This window comes from Apostichopus japonicus, chromosome 13, assembly GCF_037975245.1.
Source record: "Apostichopus japonicus isolate 1M-3 chromosome 13, ASM3797524v1, whole genome shotgun sequence".
NCBI classification, from domain to species: domain Eukaryota; kingdom Metazoa; phylum Echinodermata; class Holothuroidea; order Aspidochirotida; family Stichopodidae; genus Apostichopus; species Apostichopus japonicus.
Window position 1 is genome coordinate 1,957,446 of NC_092573.1, and position 16,062 is coordinate 1,973,507.

At 37.9% G+C, this 16,062-nt stretch overlaps 1 protein-coding gene across 2 annotated transcripts; it reads right to left on the reverse strand.

The window, feature by feature from the left end:
• Positions 1 to 10,588: 10,588 nt before the first annotated feature.
• On the reverse strand, positions 10,589 to 14,858 carry LOC139978848 (C-type lectin domain family 19 member A-like). Of its 2 annotated transcripts, none has more exons than XM_071989378.1 (3): positions 14,709 to 14,858; positions 14,100 to 14,274; positions 10,589 to 12,608 (listed from the first exon to the last, which is right to left on the reverse strand). In XM_071989378.1, exons 1-3 carry the CDS (start codon positions 14,822 to 14,824, stop codon positions 12,330 to 12,332), a joined length of 570 nt encoding a protein of 189 aa, XP_071845479.1. In that variant the 5' UTR covers positions 14,825 to 14,858; the 3' UTR covers positions 10,589 to 12,329. The 2 variants fall into 2 exon arrangements, with proteins under 2 accessions (XP_071845479.1, XP_071845478.1); XM_071989377.1 differs by having other exon boundaries at positions 10,589 to 12,611.
• Between the last annotated feature and the right edge of the window lie 1,204 nt (positions 14,859 to 16,062).

Below are 16,062 nucleotides of genomic sequence, written 5' to 3' on the forward strand. Positions count from 1 at the left end.
TGCTCTGTGAAAATTCTTATTCATATAAAGGTGTCCCTGCATGCGATCTTTGTTATTGCTGTAGTCGAGATAAAAGCATGCGTCCAATTAAATGTTTAATATCTCGACCAGAACAATAGCAAAGAACGCCAGGACACCTTTGTTTTGGTTTCATTCGATCGACCTCTGCAAGAAGCCAGGAAAAAGTAGATCATCTTGATTAATGTGATTCATGATTTACTACACAATAGTACAGAAAAGGAGATTGTTTAGACCGTCGGAATTAATTGGATGCATAATGGGGCTTTCAATAACATGTTTAACATTTATTACAAAACTGTCAATAACAACTAATGTGGATGTAAATCTTTACTTTTTTTTATAAAATGTTGTTGAAGATGAACGAACGAAGTATGGTTTGGTTAGCAGATGAAGTTGTTGTCTTGCAGCGATAAAACACTATACGTAACAGACAACACTACATCTGGCTAAAATATCATAGTCAAGCTAAAAGGTGTGTTCTCTCAGTGACTTAGAAAACTAGAGAACTTGCCATGAGATATTTCTATGTAGGTCTTGAAGTGCTACGTTCTATTTTTCATTTATTTCATACATTTCATTTAATTTCATTTATTTCATCATTTCTATATTTGTTGACAAGAGATAAACAAAGTAATATTTGCAAATGAATTACACGCTGTGAAAGGAAGGGCATTAAAAACCCCGGTGGGCTTAACAAAGAAACACACTCTCTTGGACGAAAAGAAACACCATCATAAAAATAATAATAATAATAATATTTAACAAAAGCATCAACAATCGTTGTGTGTAAGTAAGAGTATTAGATTACACACAAGCAACGAGATAAATTGAGGCCGTTATCGACCCTAAGGTTTTTTATTGACGACTTTGTTCCACTTTCGATTGTATCCAGCACAATTCTCAAGTTCCTAAAGAGCTTTAATATTCAAAGATTTTCAGTTTTGAGCAATCACTTAATGAATCCATTAGTTATTAAGGTCAACAGTAATTGATACTACTGCTTTTTTTCCTGATGGTAATAACGAGTTTTGAAATCAGGTGGGTTTCAAGCATAATATTTATGAGCACGAGAAATGACAAGTTTGTAAATATTGTCGTGTATAACACTAAAAGGATCGATTAAGTGCATGCATGAAGCACATATTGTCATGATGATAATACGGTTTTATTCATAACATTGTCCATTCATCATATGTGTCATCGAAACCATTCAATTGCATTATTAAGATGGTTTGGTCGATTCAAAGGTCAAGCTCCTACATATTACAGATATATAGATGAACATATTAAGCTGAAGTTTGTCAACGGTGTGATTTTTAACCGCGATAAACAGTTTTGATTTTGTTTTGTATCAGAAACTTCTCTTGTAGCTTGTTAAATTTCAGCACTGAAATACATTCTGGGTTTTTAATTTTTTTATTTAAAGCCCCTGTGAGAAGGGGGATCATATATTTTTAGAAATGTAATTTATTGGTTTGAAGCATCATATACGACCCGGCGATGGACCCTAGGGGAAGGGTAGGGGGTATGTGACCTCGTCCTTTTTGGCAGGAAGTACAGTTTTCCCTTTTGTTATTACAATTAACAAATAAGCCCTCAAATGAAAGTCACATCACCCCCCCCCCCCCCGGCATGGTTCTCAAACCTTGCTATCTCCCCCAGACTAGATCCACTTCCATTGCCTCTGTATTTGACTCTGACAGCTCATAAACTACAATTTACATTTCATCTTGTATTCATAATGTATTTGTTTTTACGTTTTTACTTCTACATCGCTATATTACATTAGCATATATATGTACATATTAAGATAACGTTCGGGATTGTGTCTATCTATTCATGCCATGCATTAATTTACATACGACAGTGGCAGGCGGGTAATTTACATATAAACGGATACAAGAAAAGTGTCCCGTTAATCTCATAGTCTACCCACTGTCCATGATAATCGGGATGTCCCCACATCATTACACAATCTTCATCCGCGTAGAGGTCCCCACTGGGTTCGCCTACACCCCAGTTGCTGAAATCCACATCTGTTCCATCTGTGTAAGTCCATACACCTTCTTGCTCGATATCGTTAAGTCCGATCCACACACCTGGATGTATGGCCAAGGGATGAACGTCAGTCTGCTGAAAAGGACGAATGAGAATTAATAAACTGACGAACTTGCGGGTGTTATGATCCGTATAGTCTTTGGATAAAGGGGGAGGTGGGGCAGGAGATGGTAAGAGAGAGGTGTTGGGGGAATTACCAACTTTAACAACTCGTGATTTCGAAAGATAACCTACAATTGAACTAACTTCAGAACCATATACGGACATGAACTGTTGCTATTGGTTTGCATTTACGTCGTAACATATTTTTGGTACCGTGACGTGACCTTGCAAAGGTGACCCAAACAATAACAATCATGATGCCTCCAAACAACACTGTCTGAACGAGTCTCATTCAAATAATAAATCGTCTGAGCTGCAAATTTATTCGGGCACGAATAAAATGAGTCTGTTAGTATACCGGTAAGGTAGTATATATATACACAGTTACTCATAATACTCCAAAATAATTGTTCAGTAATTTAACTAAAACAGCAAGAAAGGCAAAAAAAGAAGACAGAAATTTCAAATGTCGTCTGGAACATAAAGCATGTTTTTTGTTCTGAGTTGTAATGTGTAAGGCTTGCAGGTTAGGCCATTGCATGAAATTTCATATGTCGTCACTAACATAATGCATGGCTTTGTTCTGAGTTGTAATTTGTTAGTCTGGCATGTTAGCCTGCCAATACATGAAATTTCAAATGTCGTAAGGAACATACTGCATGTTTTTTCCTTATATAGTTGTAATGTGTTAGGCTATACAGGTTAGGCCAATACATGAAATTTCAAATGTCGTCACTAACATAATGCATGGTTATGTTCTGAGTTGTAATGTGTTAGGCTTGCAGGTTAGGCCTATTGTAATGTGTTAGGCTTGCAGGTTAGACCAATGCATGAAATTTCAAATAAACAGATATTCTAAACTTGCCGTCATGTTTGCTTCTTCGTAGTTATCTGTAAACATTTGATAGATATAGTTTTGTTCTTCCATCGAGTGAATTGAGGCGAGATGAACGTTATCGTTCCAAAAGAGAGTTTGTGTCGGCTTAAAGTCTTGACAGAATGCCTCCGCTTGCCACCATTTTACAACTGATGGAAAATATCTGTTGATCAGAAAAGAACAGGATATAGTAGATGCGGTCATATTAAATAATAGAAACTAAACCATACAGATCAATGTTTGTTGATTTTTTTCATATAAGTACCACTGGTTGATGTGAAACCCAAGAGAATTCACCCAGTCATGTAAAACGGATTCTCTCTTCTGTTTTTCGGTGTTTTTCGTCTTGTATAGGTACCAGTCTATGAATATCTTGCCATATCCTTGTCGGTGCCTTCAGCCTTGACAGGCTCAATCAATGAAAATGCCTACCTTAGGCCTATATATTTAGTCCAATATTCGAATCGCCGGAAGCGATAATGTAACTTGTTTTAACCTACACGTTTTGAAATACATTTCACAATATGGAGGCAAAACAAACGGAATATAATGTATAGCATACTACTAGATAAACATAAATCCACGGTTTAATCACCGATAATGGTTTAAATCCACTAGTCTTCTCTGAAACGCTAAGCCTTTGTTTAACTTAATAAATTATAGGCCTATGTTAACAAGAAACTATATATTAATACCTGTAACAGGATTCATTAAAATAGGTCCAATATGGCGGACATCGTCCAATTGTGTTAGCCGATCTAAATCCATTAAGAACTACCAAGGATAACAAAAGCAAAGATGGTAACTCCATGACAGTATTCAAAGAAATAATTGTCTCCAAAATTTGGTACAATTTAATATAACTTAGTCTATCGCAGAAAATCACTGAAAGTAGGCGCTCTTTCAGAATATTTACATACCATGACAATATAGACAATGTGTTCTTGTTAAACTTTTTCCTTCTGTACACCAGTGCATATGAACAGTGAAGGTGGCGGGTGGGGAGGGGCGTGTACGGGGGGGTGGAGATCTTCCGTTTATTTATTATTATTGATATTTTTTAAAATTATTATTATGATTTTTGTTATTATTATTATTGATAATTTTTAATTAATTATGATTATGATTATTATGATTTTGATTATTATTATTACTGTTATTATTATTATTACTATTATTATTTTCTTTCTTCTTTCCATCTCATTTATTCACGATTATTAAACATGTATATGTTACATCAATTATATTTAGAGTTCTGATAACAACATTGGTATGTCATCTGAATGATACAAAGGAATTATTTACATAATTCGAAAATTGATTCTGAATTGAGTATTTATTCTTCTCCTCTTATACCGAAAATATATGTAAACATATCCAGAAAAACAAACCTTCAGTGAATACAAAACTCACGCTTACACACGCGCAAAAAAGTACATATACATACACATACAAATACCTACACACACACCTACAAAACGTACAAATACAGAGACACACATGCATACAAACACGTACGTACGAACATAAACACCCCCCCCCCCCCCCACACACACACACAAGTAAAACAAAGCACAGTGAGGAATAAAACAGCGAAAAACATCAGTAAGGTAGATGATAAGCAGAAGTTAAGTCAAGAGTCGCAATGTTCATTGATTGAATGAGAAAAACAAGTCCTTAATGCCATGTATTTTCTACGAGCAGAGCTAGTAGAGTTTCGCTTCGAGGCAATGTGCTTCTCAACGTTAAGAATGAATTTCATTTTATAGAAGAAATTGTAGCAGTCAGGCTTAACATTGTTTTGTTTACAATTGAAGATAAAGTAATATTTGATGTGAAGGATAAAATAATTCAATGGGTTGTAACCTGTTACCAGTTTACCGAAGAAAAGATCTTTTTTGAGCAGATAAACTGTCTACCAAAAACTTTCTGTTCGCAATCTAAATGGAAATTAGACGTCACATGACAGGACCAGAATAAATGTTCAATAGTGTCCTCATCCATATTGCAAAATATACAGAGCGGAGAAGCCGCTATTTTCATTAACTTTAAAAGCCGATTGGTTTCTAAGATGCGGTGTAAGAATCTGAATTGGTAATATTGTATTTTTGCTTCAGAAAGCGTACGGGAAGGCACCTTAAATATAACTAACCAATCATCCTGAGAGAAGTCAAAGGTAACGCTCCATTTAGAGCAGGCATTTGGCTGGAGTGAAATACAGTCTATAAGGCGAGGATAGACTACTTGTGACAATTTAGAAAAGCTAGACATAAGATTGACAAGGTGATATTGCTGTTCCTCGACACCGTTTTCTAAACTGACGGAATCTTTCCAGCTTCTAGGAATTGCAGAAATGATCCCATAAAAACAAGTAAAAGGATACCTTAAATATCTTAAATTTGGTTAGAAAAGCATTGAAGGACAATTGCTTCCCTTCTGGCAAAAATTTATCCTTAACAAACAGTTAACCGGCGACGTGAAGTTTTTTGTCATAAACAATGGTATTATCAATTCTAATAAAATGATTATTCTAAAGGATTTGGTCACCAAAGTGATCCAAGGGTTTCTTTAAAGGTAACTTTACTCCAAGCCATGCAAATTTGCTTAATAAAGATATTTTTGATACACGAAATATCCTCGACATGAAAATTACATTTGAAGAGCAACTCTTTATCAAACGGCGAAAGAGGGGAATGAAAAAAAAAGAGCTTCCAATACCCGGTGTTGGCATTATTACAGTAACGCTTGACCTATGAAGTTTTAAGAGCTTCCACAAAGCTGTGAACATGTATTATTTTTAAACCTCCCTTTTCAATTGGGTTATACATAGAAAGTCTCTTAACTTTGTCAGGATTCCCGTTCCAAATAAAGTCAAAAATAATACTTTGGATTTTATTAATAAAGTCTTTTGGGGGTCTAGGCAGAACCGGAAAAGGAAGACGAGTTGGCTGATTGCAAAAGACTTCACTATTGTGTTTCTGCCAATAGGTGTGAGATCACGCCCATTCCAAACTCTTAAGCTGGTGTTTCAGCCTAGCCAGATAGCTTCTGCTCATAGTTTAAGCGAAAGAGATCGTTACCATTGTGAGTAAAGTTGATACCGAGATACCTAATAGGAGCGTTAGTAATCAAAATATTGAATTCACTGATATGAACTGGATTATTTGAAATGAAAGGACCAAGGGGAAGAAACTGGGATTTGCTGAAATTAATTTTGAGACCTGATGCTAGTCGAAAATTCTCTAAGGTATTCAGCACCTTAACAGTACTGTTGCGGGTACCGTCTAAGAAGAAGGTGGTGTCGTCGGCATACTGTTGTACTTTAATCTCCAGGCCAAATTTGTTTATACCCTTGACTGTGTTGTCACAAATAATTTTTCTAGCTAAAATATCTGCACAAAGAATAAAGAGGTACGGGTTAAGGGGACAACCTTGCCTTACTCTTCTCTGAATAGGGAAGAAACCTGTCGAATGACCATTGTATAGAACACAGGAAGAACTACCAGTGTATAGAGCATTTCGTTGGGATAAGGATATTACGATGGACGGCAAAATAATTAAATGTGTAACTGAAACTAAGTTTCTTGGTATTAATATTGATAGCAAACTTTCTTGGAATAACCATATTTCGTCAGTATGTAACACTGTAGCAAAAAATACTGGTATATTATCAGTGGCGTCGCCAAGGGGGGGCCAGGGGGCACGTGCCCCCCCTGGAAAACCCAGTGCCCCCCGAGTGCCCCCCCATCTGAGATTTGGGTTGGTAAAAAAATATATATATATAGTTTGTTATATTCAACTCCCATCATCTGAGTTGGTTTTTCATAAGGACAAAGAAGCACAGTAATTCGTATTTTCTTCAAATGAGCTGCGAAAAATGAAAAAGTTTATCCTTGAACGTCGGGTATCGAAGTGTAACCCGCGCCATCACAACAGGTGTCGATATTTACATTGAATGTGTCAGTGCTCACGCCATACCAGCGGATATACACGTCCGCTTCGCGAGCTACATGACTGTGAGAAGGGAGAGTACTGCAATATGTTGCCTTGGTCTGATGTTGACAGGTTAGGAGCTGACGATATGTGAGAATGTGAAGGTCCGCAGGCACCATACTTGCCTATATTTGTGGACCCATATATTAACCCCGTTGTGTAGGGGGTGCAGAGGTCATTTGAGGTCAGATGCTTGTATGAACAAATGGCGAATGTTCACACTTGCATACTGAGCCATACTCGATGTGTGATCAAACTTTGGATTGCATGGTGAGATCCCTGATAGGAGCCAATAACGATGCTGGAACCTGTTACATCTTAACAGATAATGGGCGAAAATGAGAAGGACACAAAGGAGTCGGGGGTCATGCACACATTAATTCAACAAATGTAGGTTCTATTGATAGGGTTAGGCATAATATCGACAGCATGTGGTTCATATCCTCTGCAAAATTCTGCGCCTTGTTAAAATCATTACCTCAAAAATAGCAATTTCTGGAGATATCTTCAGATCGAATTTAGCATCAAATGCGGCAGCATTTTGCATCTAGCCCATCCTCCGTATGCGAAAATTTCCCAAAGGGGGATGGGGGCAGTGGCGGCGGAACCGGGGGGCTCACCCCCCAGTGAAAAAGTTGAGGGGCAAATGCATGATAAGCCCCCCAATATTTACCAAGGCTCCGAAACGTGCATCTGCCCATTTTTCAATGCATACTTGTCGATCTGTCCGATGCACAAGTATACTATATAGGTGTAATAATTTTAGTAAATTCTGGGGGACCCTCGGCCCGTCCCCTGGCTATAGACCACATTGTCACCCCAACCGCGTCTTCGCGCCCCGTGAAAAGTGGAAGCAGTGAGTGTGAGTACCGGTAAGCGCAACACAACTTCGTCTTAGGCCAATGACTTGCTTCATTTCAGCCAGTTCTCCAACATCCCCTTACTACCCTCAAAAACGTCTTTGCGAGTACACTACGAGTAATAGCTACTCTCTTAAAACACCATCGAATATACAAATTGCAATGTTTTAACAGACTTTTACGTGCAATCTGAGAAATTGCAGGCTTGAGACCCATATTTTAGGGCTAGGTATTCGCAGCATAAAACACTCGGGAAGTGCCGTTTCCGGCCATCTAGGGGTGTGAAAAACCCAAAAATTTCTTGTACGCTCCGCGCCAACCGATGGTGGCGCTCCGCTTAGATAGTCTCCACACATTAGCCCCTCCCAATAATATCCCATTCCGCCGCGACTGGAGGGAGCACGCCCTCCCCTTAGACCCCTCCCCCAGGACGGCGATCCGTGTCCACCTAAGTGCCCCCCATCAAATGCTGGTGCCCCCCTGTGCCCCCCAGACTGAAAAGTCTGGTGACGCCACTGTATATTATCTAAACTGAAATATTTCCTCCCACAGCATGTCCTTAGAATGCTTTATCAAACACTAGTTCTGCCACACCTATCCTATTGTACAACTATTTGGTCTGGTACATACAATGTTAACATTGACCGCCTAAATATTCTCCAAAAGAGGGCTATACGTCACATTGCTAATGCCCCACGCTTGATCATACTAGTGGAATATTCAAGTCCCTAAATTTATTAAAACTCGGTGATATTATAACAGTCAAGGTTGCTACCTTTGCTTACAAAGCATGGAATGGATTACTGCCAGTCACTTTTAATGACTTTATTTGTAGTAACAGAGTCTTACATAACCATCACACAAGACAAGCCGACAACGCTCATTGCAAATTTTACCATAGTAACATAGGGAAATTCGGTCTTCGAAACAGAGCAATACAAATTTGGAATGATCTATCAAAAAATTTGAAGTTCATTACTTCAACACCCACATTCACCAGGCATTTGAAAAAGGAGTACATTAACTCGTACTAGTAATATTTAATCTTTTCACGTATCCATCTCAGCGTCACTAGGATATTATTACTGTATATTTAATCATTACGTATATTCTATATTATAAATATTTGTTCATTTTTCTGTTCTTTTCTCCCAGGGAGTCTCCTACCTTGTTAAGTCTTTTATGACTTTTTAGGAGACTTCCTTTCCCTTTGTACACAATTGGCGATAAAACAAATAAATGAATTAATAGTGTTTTGATCCAACGTCGAAAACTGTTCCCAAAGTTGAAATAAATAAGAGTGTGGTCAATAAAATCCCAATCGATACAACCAAAAAGCTTTTTTCAAAATCAATAAAGAACAAAAGACCCGGAATGTTATTTGTGGTAGTGTGATCGATTAGGTCCAGCACAAAACGAATGTTTTCCCCAATAAACTTATTTTTGATGAAAACCAGTCTGATAATCCCCAACAGTATTGTCGACGATCCGTTTTAACCGGTTAGCTAATGCTTTTGCTCTTGTCTAGTATTATTAACATTTAGTTTAATTAGTTTTTTTTTCCACTGGTTTAATAAAAAAAAGAATATATTGGACAGTGAGGCAAGGGTAAATCAATAAAACGTTACTGTTTGTGTTTTACCAATGGCCCGTTTCAGTAATGTAATTACACTAGCTGGGAAGCTTGTTTATGTTACATATATACACGGCAGTTCTCTGAGAGTAGTTTGCAAACAAGTATATGTTAAAGGGGAAAGACTCAATTCGTTTGGTGCATGCATGTATTACGTTTCCTCACATGGACATTTTTGTAATACAACGTAAATTATATAGCAGCGTCAGGCACATAATGAAGACAAAACAGAGCATAAAGAATAATAATAATACAGTTTAGAAGATGCATATATTCTTACCGCAGAAGATCATTTTACAAACATTCTCACTTTCGTGTGACTCTACATGTTGCGAGAATTAGGCTCAAAAGTAACATACATATTATTAATAGGGGCGGATCCAAGGTTGTGGGGTTGTACCCCGCCCCGTTTCCACCCCACACAAGACATAAAGACAGGTATTAACATAACGATAACCTCTCGTTTAGACCTAATTATATACCTATAATTTATAGTCTAAATATGCTTCAGAATATATATATATTATTTCGCGTTTAATATTTCAATTGTTTTCTGACCGGGTGGACCCCTAGACCCCCATTAATTGGAGCCGGCTTCAACGACCACAGGGCCACACCCATCCCCCTTAAAATCCTGGTTATGTCCCTGCTTACACCCCTGCAAACAGAACATGCCGGGAAGTATGGAGTCTTTCACAATTAAGACTAACTTTCCCGATAAATAACCTCCAGTAAATAGGTTCCAATATTCGATCACGAAAAAGGTTCATGAATTGTTGCGATGAAGACCGCTAATGGTTGCTATTTCATGTAAAATTGAAAGATTCTTTATTAATAATAGTAACTTTATAGAGATATAAATAAAAAAGTGAGTTCATGGCATGTATTTAATGATGCTCGATAATTGATAGGCTAAAATTATGCGCTATAATATATATATATATATATATATATATATATATATATATATATAGCGCATAATTTTAGCCTATCAATTATATATATATATATATATATATATATATATATATATCAGGTGCGTATCCAGGGGGGGCGTTGGGGGCGCGCGCCCCCCGGGTAAGGAAAAGAGGAGAGAAAAAAGGGAAAAGGAGGGGAAAAAAGAAAAGGAGGAGAGGAAGGAAGGGAAAAGAAAAAGAAAAAAGAGAGAAAAAGGAGAAAAGGAGGGAGTAGAAGCCCAGACCTCGGGAAGAGAAAGATCCCTATTATATACACAGGGTAGCCAGTGACAGATCAAGGATTACGGAGGGGGTGTGCGCCTCACCCTACCCCTTACCCCGAAAACTCCATTTTTGACGTTTCCGTTTTTCCTCTCTCACTAATGTACTTGAACTCGACCGAGTCGTCGGGGAACATAACGCATTTCGGGAAGAGGGCGACCGCCCCCCCCCCAAGCAAATTTTCTTTATGACATCGCTAGTAATTTCAAAATAGACAATGCTTAGATGCAACTTACAAGGCCTGGGAAGTGCCATATCCAGCGATCTGGGAAGCATTTTCGGCCAAAATTTTTCTTGTACGCTTCGCGCCAACTCATGGTGGCGCTTCGCTTAGATAGTTTGCCTACAGGCTTCGCCCTCCCTTGGCAATTAATTACTCGCTACACGCCTGTTCGAATTTGTAAAGCAAAGAGCAGATATAACATCATATCAATGAGCATTGAAATGCATGTTCCACGATAAACAGCCTCAAAAACTGTCAATGTTTGTAGTCAAAGGCGTAGGAGCCAGATTGGATTTGGGGGCTGTAATGACTTGCCCGAAAAAAAAGCCAAAATTTTTCGCGCGCCAAGCGCGCATTCAACATGTCGATGCCAATATCATATAGGCAAGATCGGTCATTACATTGTATGGCATCGTGTACCGCACGGTCCGTCAAAGTTGCACAGTATACCGCCGGATGCTAATGTAAACAACCAAATGTATTATGTAGATGGAGAAAAAGCATACAGATCCATTTATGTCAAAACTCTCTTTTACAGTAGAAATGTCGGCCAAGCTTACAACTTTAATTAAATTACCAAGGAGATAATTTTAAGCTTTTCATTGCTATTTATTTTTCTTTCAGTAGGTGCCCGAAAAAAATGGGAAAACAATTGGGGGGGGGGGGCTGCAGCCCCCGCCTCCTACGGGACCTACGCCTATGAGTGAAGTGTTCGGTTTCGATATACCTGATATCGGAAATATCTCCTATTTTTCTGTTCCTTCAACCAAGTTTTGTAAAAGCCATTATAAGAGGTTGCAATATTTCTACACCAATAAATTAACTGTGTCGGAATTTTCCAAAATTTCCTCACCAACATTCTTCATCATACTTTCAAGTTCAAGTTCAAGTTCAATCTAAATATTATAAGTGCACGTAGTATAGTGGTGATGCAGTTGTCACTTTTTCTTTCTTTCTTTCTTTACTAGTTTTCCTTGAAAGTACCCGTGATCGAGGCTTTTTAATCTTGAAATCAATTCTCAACTAGTAACAATGATAGTCAGGCTATAAAGATGTCACACATTATTATTTGGGTAAATTAAAAGAACTTTTCAAACAGACTAAGAAAGAGTAGACGAAATCAACTGTATCATTGTTCAAAAAGTATTTTACAAACACACACATACAGGCTGGCATAAACACACCATACACACACACAGACACATAATCTATATAGATAAAATGTAAAAACCTTTACTCTGTTATAACCTACTCCAGCTGTCGGCCGTTGAGAAGCCTTTCTTTATTATTTCATGATCATTTCGTCGTTTTCATAAATAATAACTTACAAACGGCAGTGGCAGACCGGTAATTTACAGATAAAAGGGAACAGTAAAAATGTCCCATTGTTTACGTAGTCGTTCCATATTCCGGGTTGATCGGGAAGCTCCCACAAGTGCACAATATCTTCATCTTCAGGGTTACCATCATCGTTTGGTTCACCTCTGCCCCAATACAAGAAATCCACATCTGTGTCGTCTGTGTAAGTCCATACACCCTCTTGCTCGATATCGTTAAGACCGATCCACACACCTGGATGTATGGCCAAGGGATGAACGTCAGTCTGCTGAAAAGGACGAATGAGAATTAATAAACTGACGAACTTGCGGGTGTTATGATCCGTATAGTCTTTGGATAAAGGGGAAGGAGGGGCAGTAGATCGTAAGAGAGAGGTGTTGTGGTTGAATTACCAGCTTTAACCACTTCTGATTTCGAAAGATAACCTACAATTGAACTCTAAATTTGGTTTAATGCTAACTTCAGAACCATACCCCAGATGGGCCCAACTGGACGCCGCCGATTTGGCTAGTCTGGAGAGAGGAAGAATCAATAAAATACGTGTGTGATAGTATGTAAACACGGAGAGCAGGAGAAGAGGATGGGGGGGGGGGGTGGGGGAGCGGGCAGGGGCGTTTTCAGGATATCGAAAAGGATCAGGAGGTGTCTATATAGACAATAAACTAGATATATATATATGTATATGTATATATATATGTATATATATATATATATATATATATATATATATATATATATATATATATATATATATATATATATATATATATATATATATATATATATATATATATATATATATATATATATATATACTTAGTCGAAAAGCAGGGTCCTGATAATAGCTACTGATGAATTTAGTGTGAGACTAAATGGCGGAGGCCGGGTAGGGGAAGGGGAGGGGGAGCGATGTTTGCATTTCACAACATTTGGATCCGCGCCTTATGGAGGAGGCAATGTTATCCCGACCACTGATGTGAAATTTGATATATCGACACTGAAATTTCTTCTCTTTTATGTATATATACTTGACATTGCAAGTCACAAAATGCAATCACAATATTGAACATGTTCGTGATTGTTGTTTTCTCTTTTAAATTAGCATTAACAGTTATAGTGTGTTTGTTTTAGACGACGTACCTTTACAGCAGATTCAAAGTGTATATATATAGTCACACCAAATTAGCACAGCTTAAAAATCGACACTATAGTTGTCAATAGTCATTTAGCTGTTGACAATATTTAGTAATTCGATATCATAAATATTTAGATAATTATTATGCAGGACGTAAATATAAAGTTTCCACTATACTAATATTTAGTTAATCAACGGTCTATACCGTAAGTTTATCGCAAGATAATGCGCGAATAACACAAGTATTCGACGACAGCGTTATAACCCCGCCCCACCCCGCCCGCCCACACCACCTCGCCTCGCCCGCCCCGCCCCGTCCCACCCCGCCCGGCCCGGCCCGGCCCGGCCAGGCCCGGTCAGCTGACGACAACGGGCCAATCGGATTCGATGATTTTTTACAAGCATGTTTGAACTTCAGTTCTTCTTTGGCAAGTGGAACACCATGAAATGAAAATTAATGTGAACACTTTACTTTCAAAAATGAAGGATCACTTTATTAGCAGACAAGTGATACAGAAAAGGAAATTAAGTTACCAACGATGGCCTATCATTAGCATATTAAAATCATGTTCAGATTTAGTACTCCAGTGAATTTCAAGTGGATAGATATGCTTAATGTACCGTCACGTTTGGTTCTTCGAAGTTATCTAGCAGCATTTGATGCACAAAATGTTGCTCTTCCATCGAGTGAATTGAGGCGAGATGAACGTTATCGTTCCAAAAGAGAGTTTGTGTTGGCTTATAGTCTTGACAGAATGCCTCCGCTTGCCACCATTTTACAACTGATGGAAAATATCTGTTAATCAGAATTGAACAAGAAATAGAAGATGTAGTCATAATAAAAACTAGGCCATTCAGGTTAATGTTTACTAGCTTTCATTCATATATGTTCCCCCGGTTGGTGTGAAACGGTTTCTCTCTTCTCTTTTTCGTCTTGAATGATAACCAGCCTGATACTATTTAGCGCATATCCTTGTCGACGCCATTAGTGTGACAGGCTCGTTGAATTACATTGATAATACATAGCTAACATTTTGAAGTCGACGGAAGAGATATAATACAGTTTCACCAATTTTGCAATACATTTCATAACTTGGAAGATGACTAAAATAAGACTCTAATACATTCGCCGATGATGGATTGAATATATATTAAAAGCCTTCTCTCAATTCCTAGGTCTATATAGTTCTTGTTTTTTGTGTTAAACTTAAACTACTTCGATATTACTACCTGTAACAGGATTCATTGAAATAGGTCCAATATGGCGGACATCGTCCAATTGTGTTAGCCGATCTAAATCCATTAAGAAATACTAAGGAAAACAGAAACAAATATAGTAACTCCATGCTAATATTCAAAGACAATAATTCTTTTGCTCTATTTGTGTGCGTCTTTATGTATATGTTACTAACGTTACCCAAAGTTATACACGCCACAGACGCGTGGCGCTCTTTCGAAATAAGTGCGTACACCAATCACAAATTATGTATACTTGCACACACGCATATATAGATTTGATATTCTAGATATAGCACAGATAAACATTTTTCTGCAAAATGTTCAACGGTTCACTTCATTCCAACTGAGCAATTTTCTTTTATATCTATTATAGTATCAGTAAAATTTCATACCTGAAGGCTAAATGTCTTTATTTCTTCTCCTTGTTGCGACCTTTTGGCGGGGAGGCTAAACGTGAATGACCTCTGCATGTCAGAATAATTTGTACGGTATACTATCGTTCTGGCTGCTTCCACCATGTTGCTTTCCATATATATTTACCGTACTTTACTATACGCATGAATCATATACGACTCCAACATTTTGCAGGAAAATGTTGAATTGGCCAGATTTGATAAGTTGTCAATTAAACATTTTGCAGAAAATTGTTCAATTGCTCAGATGGAATGAAGTGAGGGGGAAGGGAGGGGGGGTGTAGTGGCTGAAATTCCAACTGGATGGGTTTTGAAGCCAGAAAATTCAGACTGCTGCCTTGTACACCCCCCCCCCCCCGCCTCCCTCTCGCGCTATTCGCCAACGATACGGTCAGTGTCATTCAGACATCCCATCTTTGGCGACTGCACTTTTATTCCGAACTTTTTCGATACATTTGATGTAATTGCCTGAAAATATAAAATACGAACCAATTTTGGCAAAGATTCAAGAGTTCGGTGAGACGTACCAAGTAACGTACTGTAACGGTTACAACTACCACTGACTATATCATTGAGAGTTTTAATTGTTTACCATAGAGAGAATATATATACCAGCCACGTAGCCCGGAATGTGCACGGGAGAGGACATTTTGCGATTGATATGGGGGAGGGGTCTAAGGGGAGGGGGTGTCGAGAATTTTTTTAACAATTGAAGGTCCTTAGATGCGATCTGGTGCAATGTTTTGCCAGTTTCATCATCATCATATGATATCATATTATCAGCAGATTTTGTTTCCGGTTTGAATTTTTCTTTTACATGTTCTTTTACATATTATATCAGAAAGACAAACATAGTGCTCTTTTACAATTTTTCCAGTAGGATGATTCTTTTTTATTATCCAATGTCTGGACTTTAATACATTTGACGAACT

What these genes read in the sequence shown, in the direction of transcription:
- LOC139978848 (XM_071989377.1), bottom strand. Translation starts at nt 14,824, where the DNA reads ATGGAGTTACTATATTTGTTTCTGTTTTCCTTAGTATTTCTTAATGGA. An exon ending in TTCAATGAATCCTGTTACAG is followed by an intron (nt 14,275 to 14,708) that starts GTAGTAATATCG and finishes TCTGATTAACAG; the next exon opens with ATATTTTCCATCAGTTGTAA. An exon ending in TCGAAGAACCAAACGTGACG is followed by an intron (nt 12,612 to 14,099) that starts GTACATTAAGCA and finishes CGTCCTTTTCAG; the next exon opens with CAGACTGACGTTCATCCCTT.